This window comes from Saccopteryx bilineata, chromosome 1, assembly GCF_036850765.1.
Source record: "Saccopteryx bilineata isolate mSacBil1 chromosome 1, mSacBil1_pri_phased_curated, whole genome shotgun sequence".
In the NCBI taxonomy this organism is placed as follows: Eukaryota; Metazoa; Chordata; class Mammalia; order Chiroptera; family Emballonuridae; genus Saccopteryx; species Saccopteryx bilineata.
Window position 1 is genome coordinate 160169305 of NC_089490.1, and position 27538 is coordinate 160196842.

At 37.8% G+C, this 27538-nt stretch overlaps 1 protein-coding gene across 20 annotated transcripts in view; it reads left to right on the plus strand.

Annotated features, from left to right (window-relative positions):
• Positions 1-27538, plus strand: part of HMBOX1 (homeobox containing 1) — a 258216-nt gene that overhangs the window by 141135 nt on the left and 89543 nt on the right. For all 20 annotated transcript variants that reach the window (XM_066278625.1, XM_066278626.1, XM_066278607.1 and 17 more), the window contains one exon: positions 24377-24487. In XM_066278625.1, coding sequence (XP_066134722.1) covers positions 24377-24487 — 111 coding nt within the window. The remainder of the gene's footprint in view (positions 1-24376; positions 24488-27538) is intronic.

Sequence of the window (27538 nt, forward strand, 5' to 3'; positions counted from 1 at the left end):
TAAAATAATAACTTTAAATTTTATTTTGATATAACTAAAAGAAACTTTCTTTACTATGACTATCCTTCCAGTTTGAGATACACAAAATCACCTTTAGAATGTTATTTGTATAATTACAGCTAATATCCCGCAGAGTTTTAAGTGGGGAGGAGAAACTCCAGCTCCCCTGTGGCAAGATTCTCCTTCTCTCTACCCCACAATCTCTCTACTTGCTGACCTTACCAGGATTTTGTCTAGTGTCCTCATTTTATTACTCAAAATGAAATCAGTTGTGATGATTGGACAACTTTTTGAAGGTACTAAAAAATATTCAGTTGTACACTATAAGTGGGTAAATTGTATGTGGATTATATCTCAATAAAGCAGTATTTTAATTTTTTTTTTTTTTTTTTTTTTTTTTACAGAGAGAGAGTCAGAGAGAGAGAGATAGACAGGGACAGACAGATAGGAATGGAGAGATGAGAAGCATCAATCATTAGTTTTTTGTTGCGCATTAAGACACCTTAGTTGTTCATTGATTGCTTTCTCATATGTGCCTTGACTGACGGCCTTCAGCAGCCCAAGTAACCCCTTGCTCAAGCCAGTGACCTTGGGTCCAAGCTGGTGGGCTTTTGCTCAAACCAGATGAACCCGCGCTCAAGCTGGTGACCTCGGGGTCTTGAACCTGGGTCCTCGGCATCCCAGTCCGATGCTCTATCCACTGCGCCACCGCCTGGTCAGGCTCAATAAAGCAGTATTTTAAAAGAGGAAGTAATAAATCCACAAAATATTCTAAAATAACTTCTGAACAGAATTAATTCCCCGAAATTGAATTTTAAAATTTTCAATGTATTGTCTTTACTGATATAAAAGCCTATAATTAAACTAAAAATAAAAAGTGAAATAAAGTACATATTCACTTTTTATATTAGAAAGTATATTCAGGTAGTTCAAACTTCAGCAGTGCATAAGGGTGTTATTCAGTGCTAAATCTCTCTCCTGTCTTTGTCTCTCAGCCATAGTCCCCTTTCCAGAAGAAACTAATGTTATCAGTTTCTGCAGAGATACTTTATTCATTTATATATGCAAGTAAATATTTCTTTAGTTCTTTTCTCCTTTTTCCCCAATAGGTGGTTATACACTATTCCGCACCAAACTTTTCTAACTTGGAAAATATCCCACATCAGTGCATAAAGAGTTATTTTTACTGTGTGTATGTGTGTACATGCCAGTTTTATTTTTTTATTGGTATATAAAATGATGCATTTTATAATGTGTTATAGATTTCTGTTTATGTTTTCTTCTGTGAGCTGTATAACTTTATGTTGGGGACCAAAAAGCCAACGGGGTTTTTGGAGTTTAGATTTTTGGGGGACAGAGGTGTGGGGAACTGGCTGTAGGCTGGCAGTCTGCCCAACCCCCAACCTCACTTGCCTGATTAGGTTGCTAAAGGCTGTTAAGCTGTGGTGGATTGTTTATACTCATCCTAACCCCCATGTCCCTCGGAAAGACTGGAGGAAAGTTTCTTCTATCCTTTGTTTTGTGTAAAGTTAAGATGTTATGTATGGTGGGGGTTTTCTGCACTTGGTAAAATTCTTGGATTGCCTTGGAAATATGATCAGAGATCTCATTGATTTGCTAATGGCCCACTTTGCCCTATAAATAAAGCAAGAAGCAGTCGTGGAGGGCGCTCTCTTCTTGCCAGCAGCAATTGCAGAGCCTTCCCGACCCCATCCTTTATTTCTTTAAGCCTGTTTTCTTAATTCCGAGCTGTTCCCACTCAGGACCTGTAATAACTAGTTGTGCTGATTCGTGGCAACTTTAACTCTTAAATAGGGTGGGCAAAACTAGGTTTACAATTGTGAGTATGTGAAGTACAGTTTATTTTTGTATTATTTATTAATTATTGTATTATTTTCCATATGAAAAACTGAAAACTTTTTCTGTATTTAGGTACCCAGTCCATTTTGAGTTCTTTTTTTTTTTGTTTGTTTGTTTTTTTTGTATTTTTCTGAAGCTGGAAATGGGGCTCCTGCATGCACCCGACCAGGATCCACATGGCATGCCCACCAGGGGGCGATGCTCTGCCCCTCTGGGGCATCACTCTGCCTCAATCAGAGCCATTCTAGCGCCTGAGGCAGAGGCCACAGAGCCATCCTCAGCGCCCGGACAAACTTTGCTCCAATGGAGCCTTGGCTGCAGGAGGGGAAGAGAGAGACAGAGAGGAAGGAGAGGGGGAGGGGTGGAGAAGCAGATGGGCGCTTCTCCTGTGTGCCCTGGCCGGGAATCGAACCCGGGACTCCTGCACGCCGGGCTGACGCTCTACTACTGAGCCAACCGGCCAGGGTGAGTTCATTTTTGTATATGATTGGAGGTAGAAATCCACTATCATTTTTTGTTTGTTTGTGGATATCTAGTTGTTTCAGCACCATTTGTTGAAAAGACTATTGTCTTATTTTTTTAATTTTTTTTATTGATTTCAGTGAGATAGGAAGGGGAGGTGAGAGACAGAGAGGAGAGAGTGGAGAGAGAGGAGATAGAGAGAGACAGGAACATCAAGCTTTTTCTGTATGTGCCCTGACCAGAAATCAAACCAGCAACCTTTGCACCTCAGGATAGTGCTCTAACCAGTGTTCTTTCCTTACTGAATTTTGTCACCCTTGTCCAAAATTAATTGACCATAAATGTATATATGGGATTTTTTATTTTAGTGCTTTTAAATTTTATTTTTCTATTACAGTTTACATTCGGTATTATTTTGTATTACTTTCAGTGTACATCATAGTAGACACTTACATACTTTACAAAGGGTCCTTGACTTTCCATTTTATTACATTGATCTATGTTTGTCCTTATTCCAGTACCACACAGTCTTTATTACTGTAGTTTGACAGTAAATTTGGAAATCAGGAAGTATGAGTTCTCCAACTTTGTTCTGCTTTTTAAAGATTGTTTTGGCTATTCTGTGTCCCTTACTTATCCATATAAATTTTAGGATCATTTTGTCAATTTCTGCAAGAAAGCCAAATGGAATTTTAATAGAAATTATGTTGAATCTGCAAGTCAATTTGGAAAGTGTTGTCATTTTAACAATATTAAATCTCCCAATCTGTGAATAAGAGATGTCTATTTATTTAGGTGTTCTTCATTTTCTTTCAACAATGTTTTATAGTTTTTGTTATACAATTTTTGTACTACTTTTGTTAGATTTATTCCTAAATATTTCTCTTTTTTAAGGTATTGTAAGTGAAATTCAAATTTTGGATTGTTCATTGCTAGTGAGTAGAAGTAAAATGTAATTTTGTCTGTTGATCTTATATCCTGCAACCTTGAAGAATATGTTTATTAAGTTCTCATTTTTTATGTGCGTGCATGCTCATGTGGATTACTTCAGATTTTCTACATAGAAGATCATGTCATCTGCAAAGAGAAGTACTTGAACTTCTTTCTTTTCAATCTGGATGCCTTTTATTTATTTATCTTTCCTTATTGACCTGCCTAGGACTTCCAGTACGGTGTTGAATAGAAGTAGTGAAAGTAAACATTCTTGTGTTGTTACTGATCTTAGTGAGAAAGTTCTCTTAGTGAGAAACCACTGGAAATGATGTCAACTGTGGGTTTTTCTTGGATGCACTCTATCAAGATAAGGTTTGCTTCCATTTCTAGTTTGTTAAGTATTCTATATTATGAAATATGTTGGATTAGCAAATACTTTTTCTGAATCTATTAAAAGAATTTCATGGATTTTTTCATTTATTAACATGGTGTGTTATGTTGATTGGTTTTTATCTGTTGAATGAACCTTGCTTTCCTGAAACAAATCCCCCTTGTCATGGTGTATAATTTTTTTATGTGTTGTTTGGTTCAGTTTTGCAAGTATTTTTTTGAGAAGTTTTACATCTGTAGTCATAAGGGATTTGATCTGTAATTTTTTCTTGTGTTTTCTTTGTCTGATTTTGGTATCAGGGTAATACAGGCCTCAAATGAATTGAGAAGTGTTTTTTTATTTTTTGAGAGTTTGTGAATGATTGGTGTGTGTGGAAAGATTTTTACTAATTCATGTCTTTACTTGCTATAGACTTATTCAGATTTTCTGTTTTGGACAAGATTTAGTACGTTGTTCTAGAAATTTGTTCATTTCATCTTGGTTATATAATTTGTTAGCATACAGTCTTTCATAGAATTCCCTTATAATCCTTTTTATTTCTGTATGTTCAGCAAAGTCTTTTAAGACATTCCTGATTTTGGTAATTTGAATCTTCTCTCATTTTGCTTTCTCAGTCTACCCAATAGTTTTTCAATTTTGTTAACTTTTTCAAAGAACCAACTTATTTTATTGATTTGTTTTCTGTATTATGTTTTTATTTTATTCATTTCTACTTTATATTGTTTCCTTCTGCTCATTTGAATTTATTTTGATCTTTTAATACAGGCATTTACAACAATAAATTCCCCTCTAAGCACTTCCTTAGCTTTATTGCATGCATTTTTATATGTTGTATGTTGTGTTTTTTGGTCATTTCAAAGTATTTTCTAATATTCCTCATGATTTCTTCTTTGACATACTAGATAGAGCGGTGTTAATTTTCACATTTTTGTGAATTTCTACATTTTTTTCTGTTATTGATTTCTATTTTATTTTATTGAGCTTAAAGAACAAACTTGGTATAATTTAAAAATCATTAAGACTTTTTTTTTTAGCGAGAGACAGAGAGACAAGACAGGAAGAGAGAGAGATGAGAAACATCAGCTAGTAGTTGCGGCACTTTAGCTGTTCATTGATTGCCTTCTCATACGTGCCTTGATTGGATTGTTCAGGCTGAGCCAGGGACCCCTTGCTCAAGCCAGCAACCTTGGGCTCAAGCCAGTGACAATGGGATCATGTCTGTGATTCCATGTTCAAGCCAGCTACCTCAGGGTTTCAAACCTGGGTCCCCAGCATTCCAGATAGATGCTCTGTTCACTGCACCACCGCTTTTTCAGGTGCATTCAGACTTGTTTTATGGCCTAACATTTTTCTACCTTGGAGAATGTTCTGCATACACTTGAGAATGTGTTCTGCACCTGACCAGGCGGTGGCTCAGTGGATAGAGCATCAGACTGGGATGCAGAAGACCCAGGGTTGAAACCCCAAGGTTGCTGGCTTGAGCATGGGCTCATCTGGTTTGAGCAAGGCTCACCACCCAAGGTTGCTCGCTCAAGCAAGGGGTCACTCGGTCTGCTGTAGTCCCCAGTCAAGGCACATATGAGAAAGCAATCAATGAACAACTAAGGTGCCACAACAAAGAATTGATGCTTCTCATCTTTCTTTCATCCTGTCTCTGTCCCTATCTGTCCCTCTCTTTCTCTGTCACAAAAACAAAACAAAACAAAACAAAAAACAAACAGTAAAACAGGAGAATGTGTTCTGCTGTTATTGAGTAGAATGTTCTGTAGATGTTTGTTCGATTTAGGTGGTCTATAATGTTCCAAGTTTTCTATTTTCTTGCTGATCTTCTGTCTTGTTTTATCTATTATTGAAAGTGGAATATTGAAGTCTCCTACTATTTTTGTTGAACTGTCTTTTTCTCCTTTCAGGTCTGTCAGTTTTTGCCTCAAGTATTTTGAGGCTCTGTTGTTTGGTGCATAGATGTTTTTAATTATGTCTCCCTCATGAATTAACCTTTTTATTATTTTTAAGTGTTCTTTTGTCTCCAAACATTTTGTTTTTAAGTCTATTTTGTCTAACATTAGTGTAGCCACTGGAGTTTTCATTTGGTTACCATTTATATGGCATATCTTTGTCCATTCTTTTCAATATATTTGTGTCTTTGGATCTAAAATGTATCTCTTGTAAACAGCATACAATTGGATTGTGTATTTTTTTATTGATTCTGCCAGTCTCTCTTATTGGAGTGTTTAATCTATTTAAATGCAATGTAGTTATGATGAGGGAGGATTTACATTTGCCATTTTGTCATTTTTTTTCAGTCTTGTGTCTGTCTTGTCTCCTTATTACTTGATTACTTCCTTAATTTTAAGTCTAGTTTGAATTAATTCAAACTTAATTTCAATAGTATAGGAAAACTTTGCTTCTTTATGGTTTAATTCCCTACCCCCATCTTTGTGCTTTATTGTCATGTAAATTACATGCTTATTCATTGTGTGTCCATCAACTTAGATTTGCATTATCCAGTTTTCTTTATATATAAATAAAAGGAATTATAAGAAAAAATACATTTATACTATTTTTTATATTTGTTTTTTTTTTTTGTTTTTTTTTTTGTATTTTCTGAAGTTGGAAACGGAGAGGCAGTCAGACAGACTCCCACATGCGCCTGACCAGGATCCACCCGGCATGCCCATCAGGGGGCGATGCTCTGCCTATCCGGGGTGTTGCTCTGTTGCAATCAGAGCCCTTCTAGCACCTGAGGCAGAGGCCATGGAGCCATCCTTAGCACCTGGGCCAACTTTGCTCCCATGGAGCCTTGGCTGAGGGAGGAAAAGAGAGAGACAGAGAGGAAGGAGAGGGGGAGGGGTAGAGAAGCAGATGGGCGCTTCTCCTGTGTGCTCTGGCCAGGAATCGAACCCAGGACTCCTGCACGCCAGGCCAACGCTCTACCACTGAGCCAACCAGCCAGGGCCTATATTTGGTTTCTGATGAGAAATTCTCTATTAATCTTATTGAACATTCCTTGTACATAATGAATTACTTCTCTCTTACTGCTTTCAAACTTTGTCTTTGGTTTTCAACTGTTTTGATGTTGGTGTGTACTTCTCTGAATTTACCCTACATGAAGATTATTGACCTCCTTGGATGTGTAGATTAATGTTTTTCATTAAATTAGATAATTGACCATTATTTTTCAAATATGTTTTTTTCACTTTTCTATTTTCTTCCTGGAACTCCCATTGTGTGTATTGGTATACATGATAGTGTCACACAGCTTTTTGAGGCTCTGTTCTATTTTTTTCTCTCTTTTTTATAATAAATCATTATAATTTGACATGTTTTCAAGTTTACTGGTTATTTCTTCTGCCAGGTCACAACTGATGTTGAGCCTTTTAAATGAATTTTTCACTTCAACTTATTATACTTTTTTGGGGGGATAAGAAGAGGGGAGAAAGTGAGACACACTCCTGCACACGCCCTGACCAGGATCCACCTGGCAACCTCTGTCTTGGGCCAATGCTCAAACAAATCAAGCTCTCATCAGCACCTGAGGTTGACCTTTGGACCATCCAACTTATCGTCAGTGCCCAGAGCCATCACTCAAACCAGTTGAGCCACTCTGTGAGAGGGGAAGAGAGGAAAGGGAGAGTGGGAGGAAAAGAAGCAGATGGTCACTTCTCGTGTGTTGCCCTAACCAGAGATCAAACCTGGGATGTCCGCATGGCAGGCCAATGCTCTATCCACTGAGCCAACTGGCCAGGGCCTTAGTGAACTTTTCAACCACAGAATTTCTATATGATTCTTTCCTATAATTTCTGTCTGTTGATATTCTATTTGGTGAGGCAGTAATCTTCTCATAGTTTCCTTTAGTTTTTTTAGACATTTTAAAAATTTCTTTGAATATTTTTAAAATAGCTAATTTAAATCTTGGTTTAGTAAATCCAACATCTGAGTTTCTGAGTTTCTTCAAAGACATTTCTTGTTGATTGCTTCTTTTACTGTGTATATGTCTTTCTTGTGTCCTTTGTGGTTTTGTTTTTGTTTTGTTTTTTTTACCTGGACAGTTTGAATAATATAATGGGGAAATTCTGGAAATCATTCCTTCCTACACCTGGATTTATTGTTATTGCTATTTACTGTTTCTTTTGTGTGTGTATATGTGACTATGTGACTTTCCTGAACTAATTCTGTAAAGTCAGTATTCTTGGTGGTATGTGGCTCTGTTGTCTCTTCCTTGTTAGCTTAATAGTCTTCTAATTATTACACAGAGATTTTCATTTCTTTTTCTTTAATTTTTAAATAGATTTTAGAGAGAGGAAAGGAGAGAGAGAGGGAGGAGAGAGATGAGAAACATCAACTTGTAGTTGCTTCACTTTAGTTGTTTATTGATTGCTTCTCATATGTGCCTTGCCTGGGGGGCTCAAGTTAAGCCAGGGACCCCCTTGCTCAAGCCCCAGAGACCTTTGTGCTCAAGCCCCTGACCTTGGGATTATGTCAGTTATCCTGCACTCAACCCAGCAATCCCACACTCAAGCTGACAAACCCACACTCAAGCCTGTATCTCTGGGTTTTAAACTGGGAACCTCAGCATTCTGGATCAAGGCTCAATCCACTGCACTACTGCTAGTCAGGCTAGACAGATTTTTTTAAATGCCTGTAACCAGTAAGTTTCCCAGCTTTGCTGAGGGACTCTGTATGTGTACTGGGGTATGTGTATAATGCCCAGGAAGAAAGTTATAATTCTGCCTTATTCTTCTCTTTCTCTTTGCACCACTTGTCAAGGTCAACTACAAGTAAGGGCTTAAGGCCTTCACAGTTGTTGTATTTTTGTGCTTGCACATTGCCTTAGTCATGCATATAGACTTAGGCATGTGCACAGCCTTTCCATGGGCCTGACCTCCTAGAGTTTCAGAAATACCATATATCCCCATGTATAAGATGTTCCCATGTATAAGACAAACCTTAATTTTGGGGCCTGGAATTTGAAATAAAAAGGTATTACATAAAGTTATTGAACTCAAGTTTTATTCATCATAAAATTCATACAACTCTTCATCACTGTCGAAATTCCCATCCATTAGCTTGTCTTCATCTGTGTCTGATGATGAATCACCGTCTTCATATATTGCCTCGTCCTCAGTTCTGTCTAGGACAGGGGTTCCCAAACTATGACCAACGGGCTGCATGCGGCCCCCTGATGCCATTTATCCGGCCCTGCCGCACTTCCGGAAGGGGCACCTCTTTCATTGGTGGTCAGTGCAGTACTACTTCCAGTGATGTGGGACGCACAAGTCACGGCTCTGGAAGCGCGTCATATCACTTGTTACAGCTAGCAGTGACAAATATGGAACCGGACATTGACCATCTCATTAGCCAAAAGCATGCCCATAGTTCCCATTGAAATAGTGGTCAGTTTGTTGATTTAAATTTACTTGTTTATTTTAAATATTGTATTTGTTCCCGTTTTGTTTTTTTACTTTAAAATAAGGTATGTGCAGTGTGCACAGGGATTTGTTCATAGTTTTTTTTATAGCCTGGCCCTCCAACAGTCTGAGGGACAGTGAACTGGCCCCGTGTGTAAAAAGTTTAGGGACCCCTGGTCTAGGACATTTGAAATGCCACAACCACTGTATAAGATGCACTCAGTTTTTAGACCCCAATTTAAAATTTTTTTTTTATTTAATTAATTGTGTTTACATAGATTCTAGGGTCACCCCAAATGCATCCCTCCTCCCCCCTATTCCCCTCAACATCTCTTTTGCCCCCCTCCCTACAACGCCCTCCCCCCTTCCCTTCAGGTTTATTCCATCCTATCATCCCCTTTCCCTCTGTCCTCTTTTCCTCTGGTCCCTTTGATCCCTCCTCTGTCTCAATTCTGTTCCTCAGTTCTCATTATTCCTTGGATTCCTCAAATGAGTGAGGTCATATGATATTTTTCTTTCTCTGCCTGGCTTATTTCACTCAACATAATAGTTTCCAGGTCCCTCCATATTTTTGCAAAAGGTAATATTTCCTTCTTTTTCATAGCCCCATAGTATTCCATAGTATATATGTACCACAGCTTTTTAATCCACTCGTCCACTGACGGACACTTGGGCTGTTTCCAGATCTTTGCTATTGTGAACAATGTTGCCATAAACATGGGGATGCATTTCTTTTTTTCAGTTGGTGATATGGTGTCCTTGGGATATATTCCTATAAGTGGGATGGCTGGGTCAAAGGGCAGTTCCATTTCTAATTTTTTGAGGAATCTCCATACTGTTTTCCACAGTGGTTGCACCAGTCTGCATTCCCACCAGCAGTGCAGGAGGGTTCCCCTTTCTCCACATCCTCGCCAGCACCTATCATGTGTTGTTCTGTCAATGAGCGCCATTCTGACTGCTGTGAGGTGGTATCTCATTGTGGTTTTAATTTGCATTTCTCTAATGATTAGTGATGTTGAACATTTTTTCATTTGTCTATTGGCCATATGTATGTCCTCTTTGGAGAAATGTCTATTCATTTCTTGTGTCTATCTTTTGATTGGATTGTTTGTCTTCCTCGTGTTGAGTTTTACAAGTTCTTCATAAATTTGGTTATTAATCCCTTATCAGATGTATTGTCAAATATGTTCTCCCATTGTGTGGTTTGTCTTTTTATTTCTGTTTTTTTTTTTTCTGAAGCTGGAAACGGGGAGAGACAGTCAGACAGACTCCTGCATGCGCCCTACTGGGATCCACCCGGCACGCCCACCAGGGGCGACGCTCTGCCCCTCCGGGGCGTCGCTCTGCCGCAACCAGAGCCACTCTAGCGCCTGGGGCAGAGGCCAAGGAGCCATCCCCAGCGCCCCGTGCCATCTTTGCTCCAATGGAGCCTCGGCTGCGGGAGGGGAAGAGAGAGACAGAGAGGAAGGGGGGGGGAGGTGGAGAAGCAAATGGGCGCCTCTCCTATGTGCCCTGGCCGGGAATCGAATCCGGGCCCCCTGCACGCCAGGCCAACGCTCTACCGTTGAGCCAACTGGCCAGGGCCGGTTTGTCTTTTTATTAATACTGTTCATATTGTCTTTAGCTGTGCAAAAGCTTTTTAGTTTGATATAGTCCCCATTTGTTTATCCTGTCTTTAATTTCATTTGCCTGTGCAGATAATTCAGCAAAGATATTACTGCGATAAATGTTGGTGAGCTTACTACCTAAGTTTTCTTCTAGGATACTATGGTTTCACGATTTACATTTAAGTCCTTTATCCATTTTGAGTTTGTTTTTGTGCGTGCTGTAAGTTGGTGGTCTAGTTTCATTTTTTTGCAGGTAGCTGTCCAGTTTTCCCAACACCATCTGTTAAAGAGACTGTCTTTACTCCACTGTATGCTTTTACCTCCTTTGTCAAATATCAATTGTCCATAAAGATGTGGGTTTATTTCTGGATTCTCTTTTTTGTTTCATTGATCTATATGTCTGTTCTTATGCCAGTACCAAGCTGTTTTGAGTAAAATGGCCTTGCAGTACAACTTGATATCCGAAAGTGTGATACCTCCCACTTTATTCTTCTTTTTCAAGATTGCTGAGGCTATTTGTGGTTTTGTTTGGTTCCATATAAATTTTTGGAATATGTGTTCTATATCTTTGAAGTATGTCATTGGTATTTTAATTGGTATTGCATTGAATTTATAAATTGCTTTGGGTAATACAGACATTTTATTTTTAATTTTTAAAATTTTTTTTTATTTATTCATTTTTAGAGAGGAGAGAGAGACAGAGAGGGAGAGAGAGGAGAAAGAGACAGAGAGAGAGAAGGGGGGAGGAGCTGGAAGCATCAACTCCCATATGTGCCTTGACCAGGCAAGCCCAGGGTTTCAAACAGGCGACCTCAGCATTTCCAGGTTGACGCTTTATCCACTGCGCCACCACAGGTCAGGCCTATATAGACATTTTAATGATGTTTATTCTTCCTAACCATGAGCACGGTATATGCTTCCACTTGTTTGTGTCTTCCTTGATTTCTTTTATCAATGTTTTATAATTTTCTGAGTACAAGTTTTTAACCTCCTTGGTTAAATTTACTCCTGCTTTATTTTTTTTGTTGCAATAGTGAAGGGGATTGTTTCCTTAATTTATCTTTCTGACAGTTCATTGTTCGTGTATAAAAATGCCTCTGATTTCTGTGTATTAATTTATATCCTGCCACCTTGCTGAATTTGTTTATTAGGTCCAGTAATTTTTTGATTGAGACTTTAGGGTTTTCTATATACAGTATCATATCATCTGCAAATAATGATAGTTTTACTTCTTTTTTTCCAGTTTGGATGACTTTTATTTCTTCTTGTCTGATTGCTGTAGCTAGGACTTCCAGTACTGTGTTGAATAAGAGTGGTGAAAGGGGGCACCCCTGCCTTGTTTCTGATTTTAGGGGAATTGCTTTTAATTTTTGTCCATTAATTATAATGTTGACTGTGGGTTTGTCATAGATGGCCTTTATCATGTCGAGGTATATTCCCTGTATTTCCACTTTGCTAAGAGTTTTGATCATGAATGGGTGCTGGATTTTATCAAATGCTTTTTCTGCATCTATTGAAATTATCATGTGGTTTTCCTCCTTCCTTTTGTTTATGTGGTGAATCACATTAATTGATTTATAAATGTTGTACCATCCTTGCCTCCCCAGAATAAATCCCACTTGATCATGATGTATGATTTTTTTTATATATTGCTGGATCCGGTTTGCTAATATTTTGTTGAGGATTTTAACATCTAAATTCATCAGGGATATTGGCTTATAATTTTCTTTCTTTGTGTTTGTTGTCTTTGCCTGGTTTTGGAATCAGAATTATACTCGCCTCAGAAAAGGAACTTGGAAGTGTTCCTTCCTCCTGAATTTTTTGAAATAGCTTGAGAAAGATAGGAGTTCTTTCTTGAATGTTTGGTAGAATTCACCAGTGAAGCCATCTGGCCCAGGAGTTTTGTTTTTTGGGAGCTTTTTGATAACTGTTTTGATCTCTTTTGTTGTAATCAGTCTGTTTAGGTTTTCTGATTCTTCCAGATTGATTTTTGAAAGATTATATGTTTCAAGGAATTTGCCCATTTCACCTAGGTTGTTTAATTTTTTGGCATACAGTTCTTCATAGTATTTTCTTACAATATTTTGTATTTCTGTTGTGTCGGTTGTTATTTCTGCACTGTCATTTTTAATTTTATTTATCTGAGTCCTCTCTGTTCTTTTCTTGGTGAGTCTTGTAAAAGGTTCATCGATCTTGTTTATACCCTTTTATAGAATCATCTCTTGGTTTCATTGATCCTCTGTATTGTTTCTTTAGTTTCTATGTCATTTATTTCCACTCTGATTTTTATTATTTCCTTTCTTCTACTACCTCTGGGCTTTACTTGCTGTTCTTTTTCTAGTTCTTTTAGATAAAGGGTTAAGTTGTTTATTTGAACTTTTTCAAGCTTCTTAAGGAATGCCTGTAGTACTATGAACTTCCCTCTCAGGACTGCTTTGGCTGTGTCCCATAAATTTTGAGTTGTTGTTCATTCATTATCATTTGTTTCTACGAATTTTTTTATTTCTTCTTTGATTTCATTGTTAACCCATTCGTTATTCAATAACATGCTATTTAGTTTCCAAGTGTTTGAGTGTTTTTTAGTTTTTCTGTTGTGGTTGATTTCTAGTTGCATGCCATTGTGATCAGAGAAAATGCTTGATATGATTTCAATCTTCTTAAATTTGTTGAGACTGCTTTTGTGTCATAACATGTAGTCTATCTTAGAGAATGTACCATAAACACTTGAAAAGAATGTATATTCTGCTGCCTTAGGGTGAAAAGTTCTAAAGATATCTGTTAAATCAAGTTGATCTAGTGTGTCTTTTAAGTCTGCTGTTTCTTTGTTAATTTTTTTTCTTGAGGATCTATCTAGTGATGTTAGTGGGATATTGAAATCTCCTACTATTATAGTATTGCTGTTGATCTCACCCTTTATATCCATCAAAGTCTGCTTTATATATTCAGGTGCTCCTATAATAGGTGCATAGATATTTATAATGGTTATATCTTCCTGTTGGATTGCTCCCTTTATCATTATGTAGTGACCTTCTTTATTTCTTACTATATTCTTTGTTTTAAAGTTCATTTTGTCAGATATAAGTATTGCTACCCTAGCTTTTTTTTCATTTCCATTTGCAAGAAATATTTTTTTTCTTCTTTTTACCTTCAGTTTATGTACATCTTTTTTTTAAGGTGTGTCTCCTGTAGACAGCATATACATGGGTCCTGTTTTCTTATCCAAGTAGCTACCCTATGTCTTTTGATTGGATCATTTAATTCATTTATATTTAAGGTTATTATTGCTATGTAGTTGTTTATTGCCATTTTATTCTTTAAAGCTGTATTCTTCTTTTACTTTATTCTTTTCCCCCTTTGTTCTGTTTATAACAGGCCCCTTAGCATTTCTTGCAGCATTGGTTTGGTTATAATGAATTCCTTGAGTTTGTTTGTTTTTTGTCTGGGAAGTTTTTTATTTCTCTTTCAATTTTAAATGATAGCCTTGCTGGATAAAGTAGTCTTGGTTGTAGGTTCTTGTTATGCATTAATTTGAATATTTCTTGCCATTCTCTACTGGCCTCAAGTGTTTCTGTTGAGAAGTCGGATGTCATCCTTATGGGGGCTCCTTAGGTGATAGATAGCCTTCTTTTCTCTAGCAGCTCTTAATATTTTCTCTTTATTGCTTAGATTTAGTATTTTAATTATGATGTGTCTTGGTGTAGGTATTTTTGGGTTTCTCTTTAATGGAGTTCTTGTGCTTCTTGATGCAAGACCCTTCCTTGCATCAATTTAGGGAAGTTTTCAGCTATGATTTAATTGAATAAAGTTTCTATCCCTTGTTCTTTCTCTTCTTCTTCAGGAACCCTTATGTACAGATGTTATTTCTCTTCATGTTGTCACAGAGCTCTCTCAGAGTTTCCTCAGACTTTTTGAGTCTCTTTTTCTTTTTTCTGCTCTGCTTTTGTGCCTTTGTTCATCTTGTTCTCCAACTCGCTGATTTGATCCTCAATTTCATCCATCCTGGTTTTAATTTCTTCCATTGTGGTCTTCATTTCTGATATTGTATTTGTCACCTCCGACTGATTCTTTTTTATATTTTAATGTCCATTTTTATACTTGCTATCTCTTTATTTAGGTGTTTATAATGACCATCCATTGTTGTTTTAAGATCCCTAAGCATCTTAACAATCATTATTCTAGACTCTACATCTCACAGTTTGTTTATTTTCATATTACTCAGTTCCTTTTCTGGAGATTTCTCTTGTGGTTTCATTTGGATTGCACTTCTCTGTCTTCTCATTATGTCTGTTTGGTTGTGTTGTTTGTAGGGCTGGTTGAGTCTAGGTTTGGTATTGTCTGCCTCCAATTTTCTTTTCTTTTTTGGGGGGGGATATTTTTCTGAAGTTTGAAATGGGGAGGCAGTCAGACATGATTCCTGCATGTGCCCGACCAGGATCCACCCAGCATGCCCACCAGGGGGTGATGCTCTGCCCCTCTGGGGCGTTGCTCTGCCACAATCAGAGCCATTCTAGCGCCTGAGGCAGAGGCCACAGAGCCATCCTCAGCGCCCATGCAAACTTTTGCTCCAATGGAGCCTTGGCTGCGGGAGGGGAAGAGAGAGACAGAGAAGAAGGAGAGGGGGAGAGGTGGAGAAGCAGATGGGTGCTTCTCTTGTGTGCCCTGGCCGGGAATCGAACCTGGGACTCCTGCACACCAGGCTGACGCTCTACCCACTGATCCAACCGGCCAGGGCCTGCCTCCACTTTTCAGTTGTGTTATTTCTAGGTCTTCTTGGGTTGGCATCAGCTGTTATTTGTAATCCACTTTCGGATATGGGCTGCTTTGAAGTCTTGATTTGTTTGTTTTCTTCTCAGTTGTAGTCTTGTTTACTGATCTCAGCAGGGGGCTTATTTGAAACTGTGTCCAGGAATGACATGGTTGTAACCTTAGACTCTGAAGGCCTGATCTGCCAGTTACTCTCTCTGGGGGCGAGGTGCTTTCTCCTCTTCAGTAGGGGGAGGTGTATTTTAGATGTCCATGGAGACCTGAGTTACTACTCCTCCTCCCCACTTCTTGTTTTCAGCTGTGTCTTTTTGCGCTGATTGGAGCTGGAGAAATGTCTGGAGATGTATGATCTGGAAGCACTTTAGTCTTGTGTTATGTGGAAGGATCAACCCCTCCCCCAGCTATGACTACCTCCAGCACTGGATGAGTCAGCTTCTCAGGTCCTCCCATGCATTCCTCTGCCAGTCACCGTCTGTCTCTCTCTCCCCCCTTTCCTTTTCAAAGATAAGCCAGCCCTTTCAAAACACCTTGTTACCAGGTCCCCAGGCAAGTGGCTGTGAGTGATATTTACTACTCTTTTCCTTGGAATGAGAGTCCTTCTGGGCTCTCAGCCTCACACCCCCTTTGTTCCTATAAGCAGGGGGACTCACTGCTCCTCGGCACTCCCCAACAGGCTTAGTGTGGCTTCTTCTTTGCTCCTTGGTTTTTGAGAGCTGTTCTTGTAGTCCAGAGTTGGTTTTTCATGCTGATTGTTCTTAAATTAACTTGTAATCCAGTTTGTTGGTGTGAGCTGGGAGTCTGTGCATCTGCCTACTCCGCTGCCATCTTCCTTCAGCATCGACCCCAATTTTTTTTTTGAAAAAGGGTACATCTTATATATGGGAAAATAACGGTGTGTCAAAGCTTTTGGAAGACCCTCATAGACTAATCTCATTCCTTGGCTTTTAAATTATTTTGGTTAGCTCCTTATTTGCCGCGATTGCTATCATCATCTCAGGCACCTACTGTGTTAAATAATTGCCACTGATTGTTTTTAACAGACCACCTCCCTTCCTTCCCTTTTCCCAGGGAAAATACTACTTACACTGAATGAGGTCTGGATCAGGTCAAATAAGGGCAGACCTTGTAAATGGGAGTTTTCAGGGAATCCCCAGAAAGGTAAAATAATGAGAGTTCTTTTAGAATAGTGTTTTGGGGAACTCCAAACCTGTTATACTCCCTCTATTAGCTATGAAGACACTCCTGTTTTTCAGTGTGTTTGCAGGAATGTTGGTTTTCATATCTACTGGGATGATGGGAATGGGTGTAGGGTCAAGTTCAGAATGTCATTAAGCTGTTTTTAGTAGAATTTAGCTTTTTTTTTTTTTTTTTTAAAGAAAGCACTCCTTGGATTGATACAAGCCTTTGGTCAATTTTCAGAGTTATAGAAAAGCTGATTATGATCATTTTTGCCTGCACTTCTATGGTAGAGCAGTTGTTCTCATTGCTTTTATGGAGGACTGTCTTTTTCAGAGCTCCTTACTTTGCTGTTTTCACTGACATTATTCCAACAGAATAAATTTTGAAGGAAAGTGTTAACCCAAAAATATTTCCCCTCAAGAGTTGTTCTTAGAGTATAAACATAGAAGACGAACACAGCATACAATAACTGGGGAATACAGCATCAATAAACGTGTACAGTAATACATCGCGTAATGATGGGAATGCGTTGGGAAATACATCATTAGGTGATTTCATCATTGTACAAACATCATAGAATGTACTTACACAAAACTACATGGTATAGCCTACTACACATCTATACTATATGGTGTACCACAGTCGTCTATGCAACCTGTCATTGAAACGTTATTACGTGGTACATAGCCATACTGATAAAAACTGCTGGATGAATAAATCTACCAATCAGAAATTGAAAATGTAGAATTTAGGAGTTAACTAAAAAGGGGACAAGAAGAACCTTTAGGGAGCATGAAAATAATTTATATCTTTACTTGAGCAACAGACACATATGTATACATACGTCAAAACTTGTTAAACTAGATACACTTAAAGAGTAGTGTATTTCAATATATGTAAAATAGTCCTCAGTTAAAAACAAAAATACAGAACTTAGGAATGGGAAATGAAACTGTATGGTAAATCTAGAACTGAATAACAACTATGGGAATTACAAATCCAGAACAGAAAGTAAATGTGGATCATGTAAAAATATCTTCTAACAATGCGGAGTTATGTGTGAAGGATGGGAAAGGAGGGGGAAAGTATTGTCTATGTATATGTATTAGTTATCTTTTGCTACATAAACATTTACCTCAGACCATAATAACTTGAAACCTAAATCTTTATTATCTCACTCAGTTTCTATGGGTCAGGAATCCAGAACTGCTAGACAGGTGATTCAGGGTATCTCAGGAGGTTGCAGTCATCTTAACTAAGGCTAGGGAAACTCACTTCCAAGATGGCTACCTGCATAGCTGTTAGAATCCCTCGGTTCTTTGCCACATGGATTTCTCCATTGGTCTGGTTAGGTGGTCTCACACGATGGCAGCCAGCTTCCCTCAGAATCAACTGTCTTGGAGAGAGCAAGGCAGAAGTTGAAATGTTTTTCATGACTCAGCCTCAGAAGTCGGAGACGATCATTTCTACCACATTCTACTGGTTGTAGAGACCACCCTGAAGCTTGCACAAAGGTAGAAAGACTAATAGGTTTTTAGGGGTCATCTTGGAGGCTGGCTACCACAATCTGCTGATTTCCCTTTTTTCTTTTAGCCAAGAATCTTTAGATACTGCTCACAAGTTATAAAACAACGCTTCCAACCTCCTAATGCTTTTATATAATTCTTTTTCCTTGCTTTAGTATGCTCTTTTTAATAACCTCATTTCCCATACAGAAGCATTTACTACACTCAGGTAGATTTTTCATTTCACTCGTTTATTTTAAAAATATTTTCTTGAATTAAAATCAGATCAAACTAAATTTGTTTTTAATTTTAAAGTTCTGTCTATAGTATAATTTCAGTTTAGTAATTATTTCTCCCTCTTCTATTTACCTTTATGCTTGGAATGATTTTCTAATGGGTGTAGTTCTTTCTGAGTAGTAAGATTTTGAATTTTTTTTTATTAGCTTTACTCTGTTATTTTCTACTTTGATTTGCTTAGAATTCCTTTTTATAATGAGCATATATTATGTTTACAGATAAGTTAGATTTTCAAAGTAAGTTTTATAAAATATGGTTATGGTAAGACTGTCTTACTACTATTGGTTAGAGTATAAAATTGTATACAGCCTTTGGTGAATAGTCTGGTAGTATCTGTAACAAACGTACGATATGAGTTAAAATGTTCATTCCTGTGAGTTGACTCTAAAGTATTTATGTGTACAAAGGTAGGTATGCATAGAATGTTCATTGCATCATCATTTATAATAGTAAAACATGAGCAACAACTGAAATGTTCGATAATATTTAGATGAGTTATTGTATAGAATACCTTGTAGCCACTAGAATGATGAAGATTCATTATGTACTACATGAGAGAATTCCAACACATTATTGAAGAAATGCAAGTTACTTATTATGTATAGAATAACTCTAAATGTGTATTTAAAAAAGACAAGTAGGTGTGTGTGTGCATTTGTGTGTGTGCGTTTGTGTGTGTGTGTACATGTTTATGTATTAAATACACAGGGAAGTGTCTGGAAGGAGTCACATTAAAAAAACAAGTGTACCTTTAGGATAGAGAATAAGAGAAGGGTTACGGTGAAGAACTTTCTAGTCTACATGGTTTTGAGTTATTTTTGTGGAGAATGCATGCATGTGTTTTACTTTAAAATTGTGGAAAGTGAATTGTAGAGATGACTGCAGTTCTCAAGCAGAAAATTGCTTGAAGAAGGATGTTTCACTTTTTCAACTGTGAAGTGATCTTCCAATTAAAAAGGATCTGATCATGAGAATTTGGGGTCATAGATGGCTTGTTCTTTTAATCAGTTATTTCAGTCATCCAGACAAAGGAAGCTGAGCTTCCAAACTGCAAAAATGAGGGTTGGAAAGAACATGAAGAGAATATTAGGAAGAGAAAGTTTGGACTTAGTAAGCATACAAGGGTTGGGGAAAAGAGTATAGTAGAAGGTAAAATTGAAATGGAGGACACTAGAAGAGCAGATTAAAAGGAAGAGGATAATGAATTAAGTTTAATGTTTTAATGACCTATGGGAAATTCTCATGAAGTTAACTAGCAATGGTTTGAAAAAAACAACAACAGTCTGGTACTCTGGCATTTAGATGATATTTTAAATCATGATTGTTGATAATTGAGATGACCAAGGAAGAGTGGATAGAGCAAGAGAAGATGCTTAAAGATGTAAGCCTAGGGACACTAACACGTAAGGTGCTAGCAAAGCAATTCCTGAAGTTGCATCGGAGAGCTGTCTCCCACACTCCAGGGATGAAAGTGATCTGAGTGGTCAGATCATCTTCACATTCCACAGGAAGTGGAAGGAAGAGGACACTTTTAAATGTGTACAGAGACTGACAAGAATGAGTAGTGGTGGAGAGCCCTCTAGTGGAAGGGAGCGTGGCATCTGAGAAACTGGAAGAAGCCTGACAGCTGAAGCTCAGAAAAGAATGTGAACAAGGCTGGCAAAGAGGCCTTTTTTTTGTCCTTTGAACACAATGTGATCCCTTTCTTATTGGAATGAAATTAATCGGGTTAGTTCTAGTTTCTCAATGTATGAAGGTTATATGTAAACTTTTCTTTTCTTCCCCCTGTGAAAGGTAGAAAAGAGGCTTCAAAGAGCTAGAACTTGTGGAGAATAGTTTTTTTCCTCCAGCTGTGTGAAGTAAGAGAAGAAATTTTTTTCCCAAGGAGAAGAACAGAAAAGAGAAGCTGCAGGGTCTTTTGACAACAAGCTCACCCCAAGTCCCAAAGGCATGAGCATCCCAGAAGGATGAGTTGAAGAACTACCCCCATCAGGAAGCTGCTGAGAAAAATCACTGAAAAAAATGTATTATTGTATAATTTTTATAGTACTGCTTCTGGGAAAACTACCTGCTTTATTACTTCGTTTTCTAGATTTGTTGTATGAAAACAGATTAAATTTACAGAGAAGAAGTTCTTTTTTATTTCCTCTTACACAAAAGACTAGACAGAAGGATATTCTTCATTACCTTCTCTCCCTTTGTTTTATTACATTAATAATTACACATAGAGAAAATTGTAGGGCAACATGTTTAACTCAGGGTGGTATTGCAGAGGGAAGGCTGAAATTAACTTCTTTTTTTTGTACATCTTTTGTTGTTTAACTTAATTGCAGTGTTTATAAAACAGCCAGTTAAGTATGTAGTGTTTATAAGGGAAGGCTAAATATAAAATAAATTAATACATATTTGTTGAATGATTAAGAAAACAATATAGAGGTATCCAGTAAAGGAAGTCTGCCACTTTACTATCTTTGGCAATATGTAAGTTTTTGTTACTCTACAAAACAGAATGGATTATGCAAATGTTTATAAAACTATATACTTTTTCATTTATATCATGGACATCTTTCCATATTGATACATATTCATTGACTTTATTTTTTATAATACTATATAGAATTTTGAAAACTTTCTTTTAATTGAAAAAATATACAGAGAAAAGTGTCTAGTTAATGACTTTTACAAAAATGAAGACATACATATAGCCACTGTCCAGACAAGAATCAAGAATGGTGCTGATCACTGTGTTAGCCTTCCTCACACTGCATCTCCATAATTCGCCTGTTTCCTCCTAGCCATAGGGAGGGAACCACTGTTCTGATTGCCATTCATATAGATAATTGTATCTGTTTCTTAGTTTTGTATAAACTGACTCATATGCTGTGTGTGGCTTTTTTATGTGTCTGACTTTTTTTGGCCGACATTGTTTTTGTGAGATTTATCCATGTGGTTGCATGTAGCAGTACTTTGCTCTTTTTCCATTTGATGTAGTAGTCTATAGTAGAATGCTAAGTATCACAGTTTATGCATTCTCCTGTTGATGGGTGTTTGAGTTGTTTTAAGAAGACTATTATGGATAATGCTCATATAAGCCTTTTGGTACATGTCTTTGAACACATTGCTATTGAGCACATACACATTTCTGTGTGCTACATACTAAGGCAAGAAACTGCTAGTTCATATGGTATTCATATGTTCAGCTTTAGTAGATTCTGACCAGTTGTTTCCCAAAGTGGCCCTGACATTCACTCTTCCATCAGCTGTAGGAGAGTTCCGTATATTCCATGTCCTTGTCAACACTTGGTATTGATGGCTTTTTGTTAAATTGGTTTTGTTTTTTTGGTTATTGTTTGTTCTTGGTGGCTGATTTAGAACATTACTTTTAAAAGTCTGCCCAGTGTTTTATTATGTGAGCATACCATGATTTAACTGATCTTCTGATGGGCTCTTGCCCTATACCTCCACTAAAGCACAGCCAGAACCTGGATGTTGCTAATATTTACTGGGCTCGGTATTTGTTCTGTGTGATCTGACTGTGTGAGGAAGAATTAATACTGGAAGTAACAGAGCTTATAAAATGTTTTATTTTGTTGACATGAAAATCAACATTAATTTCATGGTGGAAAGTGGTTGTTTTCTTCACTCTTGTTTAAAAGTAGTGTAGGCCCTGGCCAGTTGGCTCAGTGGTAGAGCGTCGGCCTGGCATGCAGGAGTCCTGGGTTCGATTCCCAGCCAGGGCACACAGGAGAAGCGCCCATCTGCTTCTCCATCCCTCCCCCTCTCCTTCCTCTCTGTCTCTCTCTTCCCCTCCTGCAGCCAAGGCTCCATTGGAGCAAAGTTAGCCCGGGCCCTGAGGATGGCTCCATGGCCTCTGCCTCAGGCGCTAGAATGGCTCTGGTGGTAACAGAGCAACGCGCAAGAGGGGCAGAGCATCGCCCCCTGGTGGGCATGCCGGGTGGATCCCGGTCGGGCGCATGCGGGAGTCTGTCTGACTGCCTCTCTGTTTCCAACTTTAGAAAATACAAAAAAATAAATAAATAAAAGTAGTGTAGTGTCTGAATCTAGACTTGTGGTGAAGGCATCGCAAAACATAGCCAATTTTAAATAATTTGCATTCTCTTAGAACAAGCATGCAGTGCTAGCTGCCAGCACCTGCATCACATAGATCTTTAATCCATTGGAAAACTGCTGTGTGAATTATTTGAGAATGTAATCACTTAGGTTTTGGAAGACTGAATTTCACCCGTTGAAAGTAGAAGCTGTTTCCAATTAGAGAACCTATCTTTGTTCACAGCCCAACTTATCTTTTAACAAAATTCTCCCCTTTCCTCTCCAAATTCATTTTTAACATAGGTTTTTAAAAGTATGAACTTCTAGGGGCTTGCTTTTAATGAGTTAAATGTGATCACCAGGCCTCCTGTTTCTTCACATGTTAGGGGGTGTGATTACTTCATGATAACCACTCTTCCTGTTGTGCATTATAGCTTTAAACAGGTGTTGGCACAGGTGGTATTCAGCACTATCCAGTTACCATAAGTAATTCCTTTGGAGAGTTTAGATACTGTTAACTCTGATTGCTTACTGGTCCTTTAGAAAGTGCCTTATGGATATATAAGACAGTTTCATTTTTTCTATTATTCTTTGCTTTTTCCAGTTGTATGTTAAATTATTTCTTTTTCGGAGTAGCTATACTGACCAGAAGAAGCATGTGATTTTCATTCTAGTAAGTTTTAGACATGCTTTTTTTATTTTCAAATTTCTATTTAATTGCTGTCAAGAACTTCTAGTGATAGCTGAAAACTAATGCTTTGTAATTTTTTTTTTTAAGTCTGTGTTTGAAGACTGTCTTTACCTCTTTAGATTTCTTAAGAGGTCACATTACAGCAGAACTTGACTTATGGTAATGAATCTCAAATGGTGAAATGAATTAACAAATAAGCCAGAAACTTTATTGAAGAGAAACCTTATTTTCTCTTTTTTCTTCTTTTTTTCCCCATTGATTCGAGAGGGAAGAAGGGTAGAGTGAGGGAAGGAGAGAGAGAAGCATCAATTCATGTTCCACTTAGTTGTTCCACTTAGTTGTTCACTCACTGATTGTGACCTCTGTGTGCTGGGCTGATGCTCTATCGACTGAGCCACCAGGCCAGGGCCAAGAGTATTTCCAATGAGTTCTTTCCTCGCCTCTGTTTTTATCAGTATTGGTAATGAGTAGCAACACTTGCTGGCTTGATTCTTTTTTTTCTTCTTCTCAATGTCTAGTAAAATTTCTAATATTCTAAACCTGGATTAGGGTGTAGGTAGTGGTGGTTGAAGGATCACAAATCTAATCAACTTCTGGTACCCCTTAGGAATCTCTTCCTGTATCTCAAATATTTATGGACCAGGTTTAGAGATTGACTTAGAGGCCACTTTCAAATCTTGGTTAATAAAATGCTGTGACCTCTAGTACAGGGGTCCCCAAACTACGGCCCGTGGGCCACATGCGGCCCCCTGAGGCCATTTGTCTGGCCCCTGCTGCACTTCTGGAAGGGGCACCTCTTTCATTGGTGGTCAGTGAGAGGAGCATAGTTCCCATTTAAATACTGGTCAGTTTGTTGATTTAAATTTACTTGTTCTTTATTTTAAATATTGTATTTGTTCCCGTTTTTTTTTTGTTTGTTTTTTTTTTTTTTTAATTTTAATTAAGATATGTGCAGTGTGCATAGGGATTTGTTCATAGTTTTTTTTATAGTCCGGCCCTCCAATGGTCTGAGGGACAGTGAACTGCCTCCCTGTGTAAAAAGTTTGGGGACCCCTGCTCTAGTAGATAATTCTGAATATATCCTAGTTTGTGTAATCAGCCTTTACAAAGAATCCCAATGTGCAAGAGTTTAAGTTGCAGCTTCCTTATAGAGGAGAGAATACAGAACCTAGTAACCTAGAACCAGCAGAACCCTCCTTAACATGCCTGTAATTTCTCTTTCTACATAGGTATCAGTCAGAGCCGGATCTCTCACTGGCTGTTGCAACAGGGATCAGATCTGAGCGAACAGAAGAAAAGGGCATTTTACCGATGGTATCAGCTTGAGAAGACAAACCCCGGTAAATATCATTTTCTTTTTTCATTTCATGTGAAATAGGACATACGTAATTAGTTACTTCATTGAATCCGTGTGCTGCCTCGTCTTCACAGAGGTAGTTTCAGACTTTCCTGTTCCTTTAGGTGAAAGAACACTCTTAACTGTAAAACCTAAGCCCTAATTGTATCAGTTTTTAGTTTAATGTGTAATATTATTAGTCTTCTCACTCTTACCTCCAAGTCCCCTCTTTGTTTCCAGGTTATGTTATCTTTCTAACCAAAGTTTAAAAGAAAGGTCATGGTTGTCAGTGGGTGATTCTCTTTTCCTCAACTATGGTTACCCACATATGATTCTTTCTCTAGTGTTTTTTAAATCTTGTTTTAGTTAGTAGTATAAATGTACACTTTTATTTAGTTCATGCTATACCATATCCAATGATCTCTGCTAATGATTTTGTGTTTGTAATTCTAATTAACTGGGTGATGAGTGTGTTTTTGGACTTAGGGATGAAGCAGTTCTAATGACTTCAAGGGCGGCAGTAGATTGGAAAGTATAGAATAAAATCTTTTCTTTTTTTTTTTTACAGAGACAGAGAGAGAGAGGGACAGACAGACAGAAACAGAGAGAGATGAGAAGCATCAATCATTAGTTTTTTGTTGCAACACCTTTGTTATTCATTGATTGCTTTGACGGGGGGAGTGGGGGTATAGCAGACTGAGTAACCCCTTGCTCGAGCCAGTGACCTTGGGTTCAAGCTAGTGAGCTTTGCTCAAACCAGATGAGCCCACGCTCAAGCTGGCGACCTCAGGGTCTCGAACCTGGGTCCTCCACAGCCCAGTCCAACGCTCTATCCACTGCGCCACCACCTGGTCAGGTGGAAAGTAGAATAAAATCTTAAGGAAAAAGATCACAGAAAACTTCGTGTCTGCGGTTTCCAGGAGTAGGCAAATTCTATTGCAGGATACTTTTAACAAGCGGTATATAAAGTAAAATCTGAGGCTGTGTGACAGACTGCCTCAGTCTACATGAAACACAGGCTGGTGGTAGTGAACTGAGCTCAGGTTAACCTTGTGATTGAGCTGTGTGCTCTGTAATACTGCAGCATGAAAGCCTTTGCTTACAGACTAAATTGCCAATTGCAATACTGCATATTGAAGGCTCTTAGCTAATAATAGCATTGGCTCTGGGTAGAAATAAAGAATGTTTTAGACACATAATTTTGTGTGTGTCTATGGTAAGATATTTTTTCAAAGATCATATTCTTGACCTGAAAAGCCCAGACAGGCAGAAACAGAAGAAACCATGGTAACCTCTGCAATAAATTTTTTGTCTCTTCACCCCCAGTTTGTATTATGAAATGTTTCTGTGTACAGAAAAGTTGAAAGGCCAACACAGTGAACATTATCTTCACCGTTTACTTATTAAAGATGATAACATTTTACTATTATGCTTTATTTCTATAAAATAAATGAATACATTAAAACTTTACATATATGTATTTGTGCACTTGTACACACACAACTGTCTTCAGCATTCATCCCCAAAAGCAGGTAACTGCCTATATACCACAGTACCTATTATTACATCTAAGAAAATTAATAATTCCTTAATATCATCTAATATCCAGTCCATATTCACATTGCTCTAGTTGTTATAAGAATGTCTTGTAGCTTTTTAAAAATTGAGTAGTATCTGATTCAGGTTGACAAGTTAGAATTTGTTAGGTCGTTTAAGACTTAAATCTAGTCATCCATACTTTTTTTATGACACTTTTTTTTAGCGAGAGATACACAGAGAGAGAGAGAGAGAGAGAGAGAGAGAGAGAGAAGGAGGGATAGATAGGGACAGGCAGAAAGGGAGAGAGATGAGAAGCATCAATTCTTCATTGCGACACCTTAGTTCATTGATTGCTTTCTCATATGTGCCTTGACAGAGGGGGGGGGGGGCTACAGCTGAGCCAGTGACCCCTTGCTCAAACCAGCAACCTTGTGCTCAAGCCAACAACCTTTGGGCTCAAGCCAGCGACCCTGTTGTGCTCAAGCTGGTGAGCCTACGCTCAAGATGTTGTCCTTGGGGTTTCAAACCTGGGTCCCCTGCGTCCACTGCCTGGTCAGGCCATGACAAACTTTTACCCATTTAATATTACAGAATGTTCAATATTGTGGATTTTTAATTTCCTCTTAATTTTTTTATAGCCCTATATTTCCCGTAAACTGGAAGTAGGACTACAGGCTTGATTAGATTCAGGTTAAACATTTTTTGAAAAAAATACTTTATAGATTATTTAGGGAGGGCATGCACTAACTGGCTACAATTTACTTTGAAATGTATCAAAGTAAAATGGATAGGGAAATGGAAAGATGTGTGAAAGTTAGTACTGTATGGTAAAATATTAGTATGAATACAAATTTTACCATAAATTCTTTCATTGTTCTATATGTTTGAAATTTTCACAAGAAAATATTGGGGCATAATGCTTTGTGGCTCTTTACTTCAACTTATCACATATGAAGAGGCATATAATGACAAGTTGTAGTATTAGTCATACGCTAAGTTTGATCATTTGTTAAAATAATGACTACCAGGTCTTGGCTTTGCAGTTTGTAAATAATCTACAGGGTGTAATTCTGCCTCTGGATGTATGTCCTCTTTAACCGTTTACCAGTGGTTTTAGCGTTCATTGACCATGCTCCTCTATACCAGTTGTTCCCGTGGAGATTGCAAAATGGTGCTCTTCTAACCTAACATCCTTCAGCATGTATTAGCTCGCAGTATTTTTTGCAAAGGAGTTTCATTTTTAAATATTTTCATAATGATATTTAGATGTACAAACCTCAAAATAATGACTTGATGCTATTAAACAGTTCAGTAGAAATATAATACAATTGGCATGTTCAATTTAAAATTACCTAGTAACCACATTTTAAAAGGTAAAAAGAAATAGCTAAACTTACTAATATATTTTAACAAATAAGTATTATTATTAAACATTTAATCTTCTCTGTACTGATTCTTTGAAATACAATATGTATTTTACACTTAAAGTACATATTCTAATCAGCCACATTTCAAA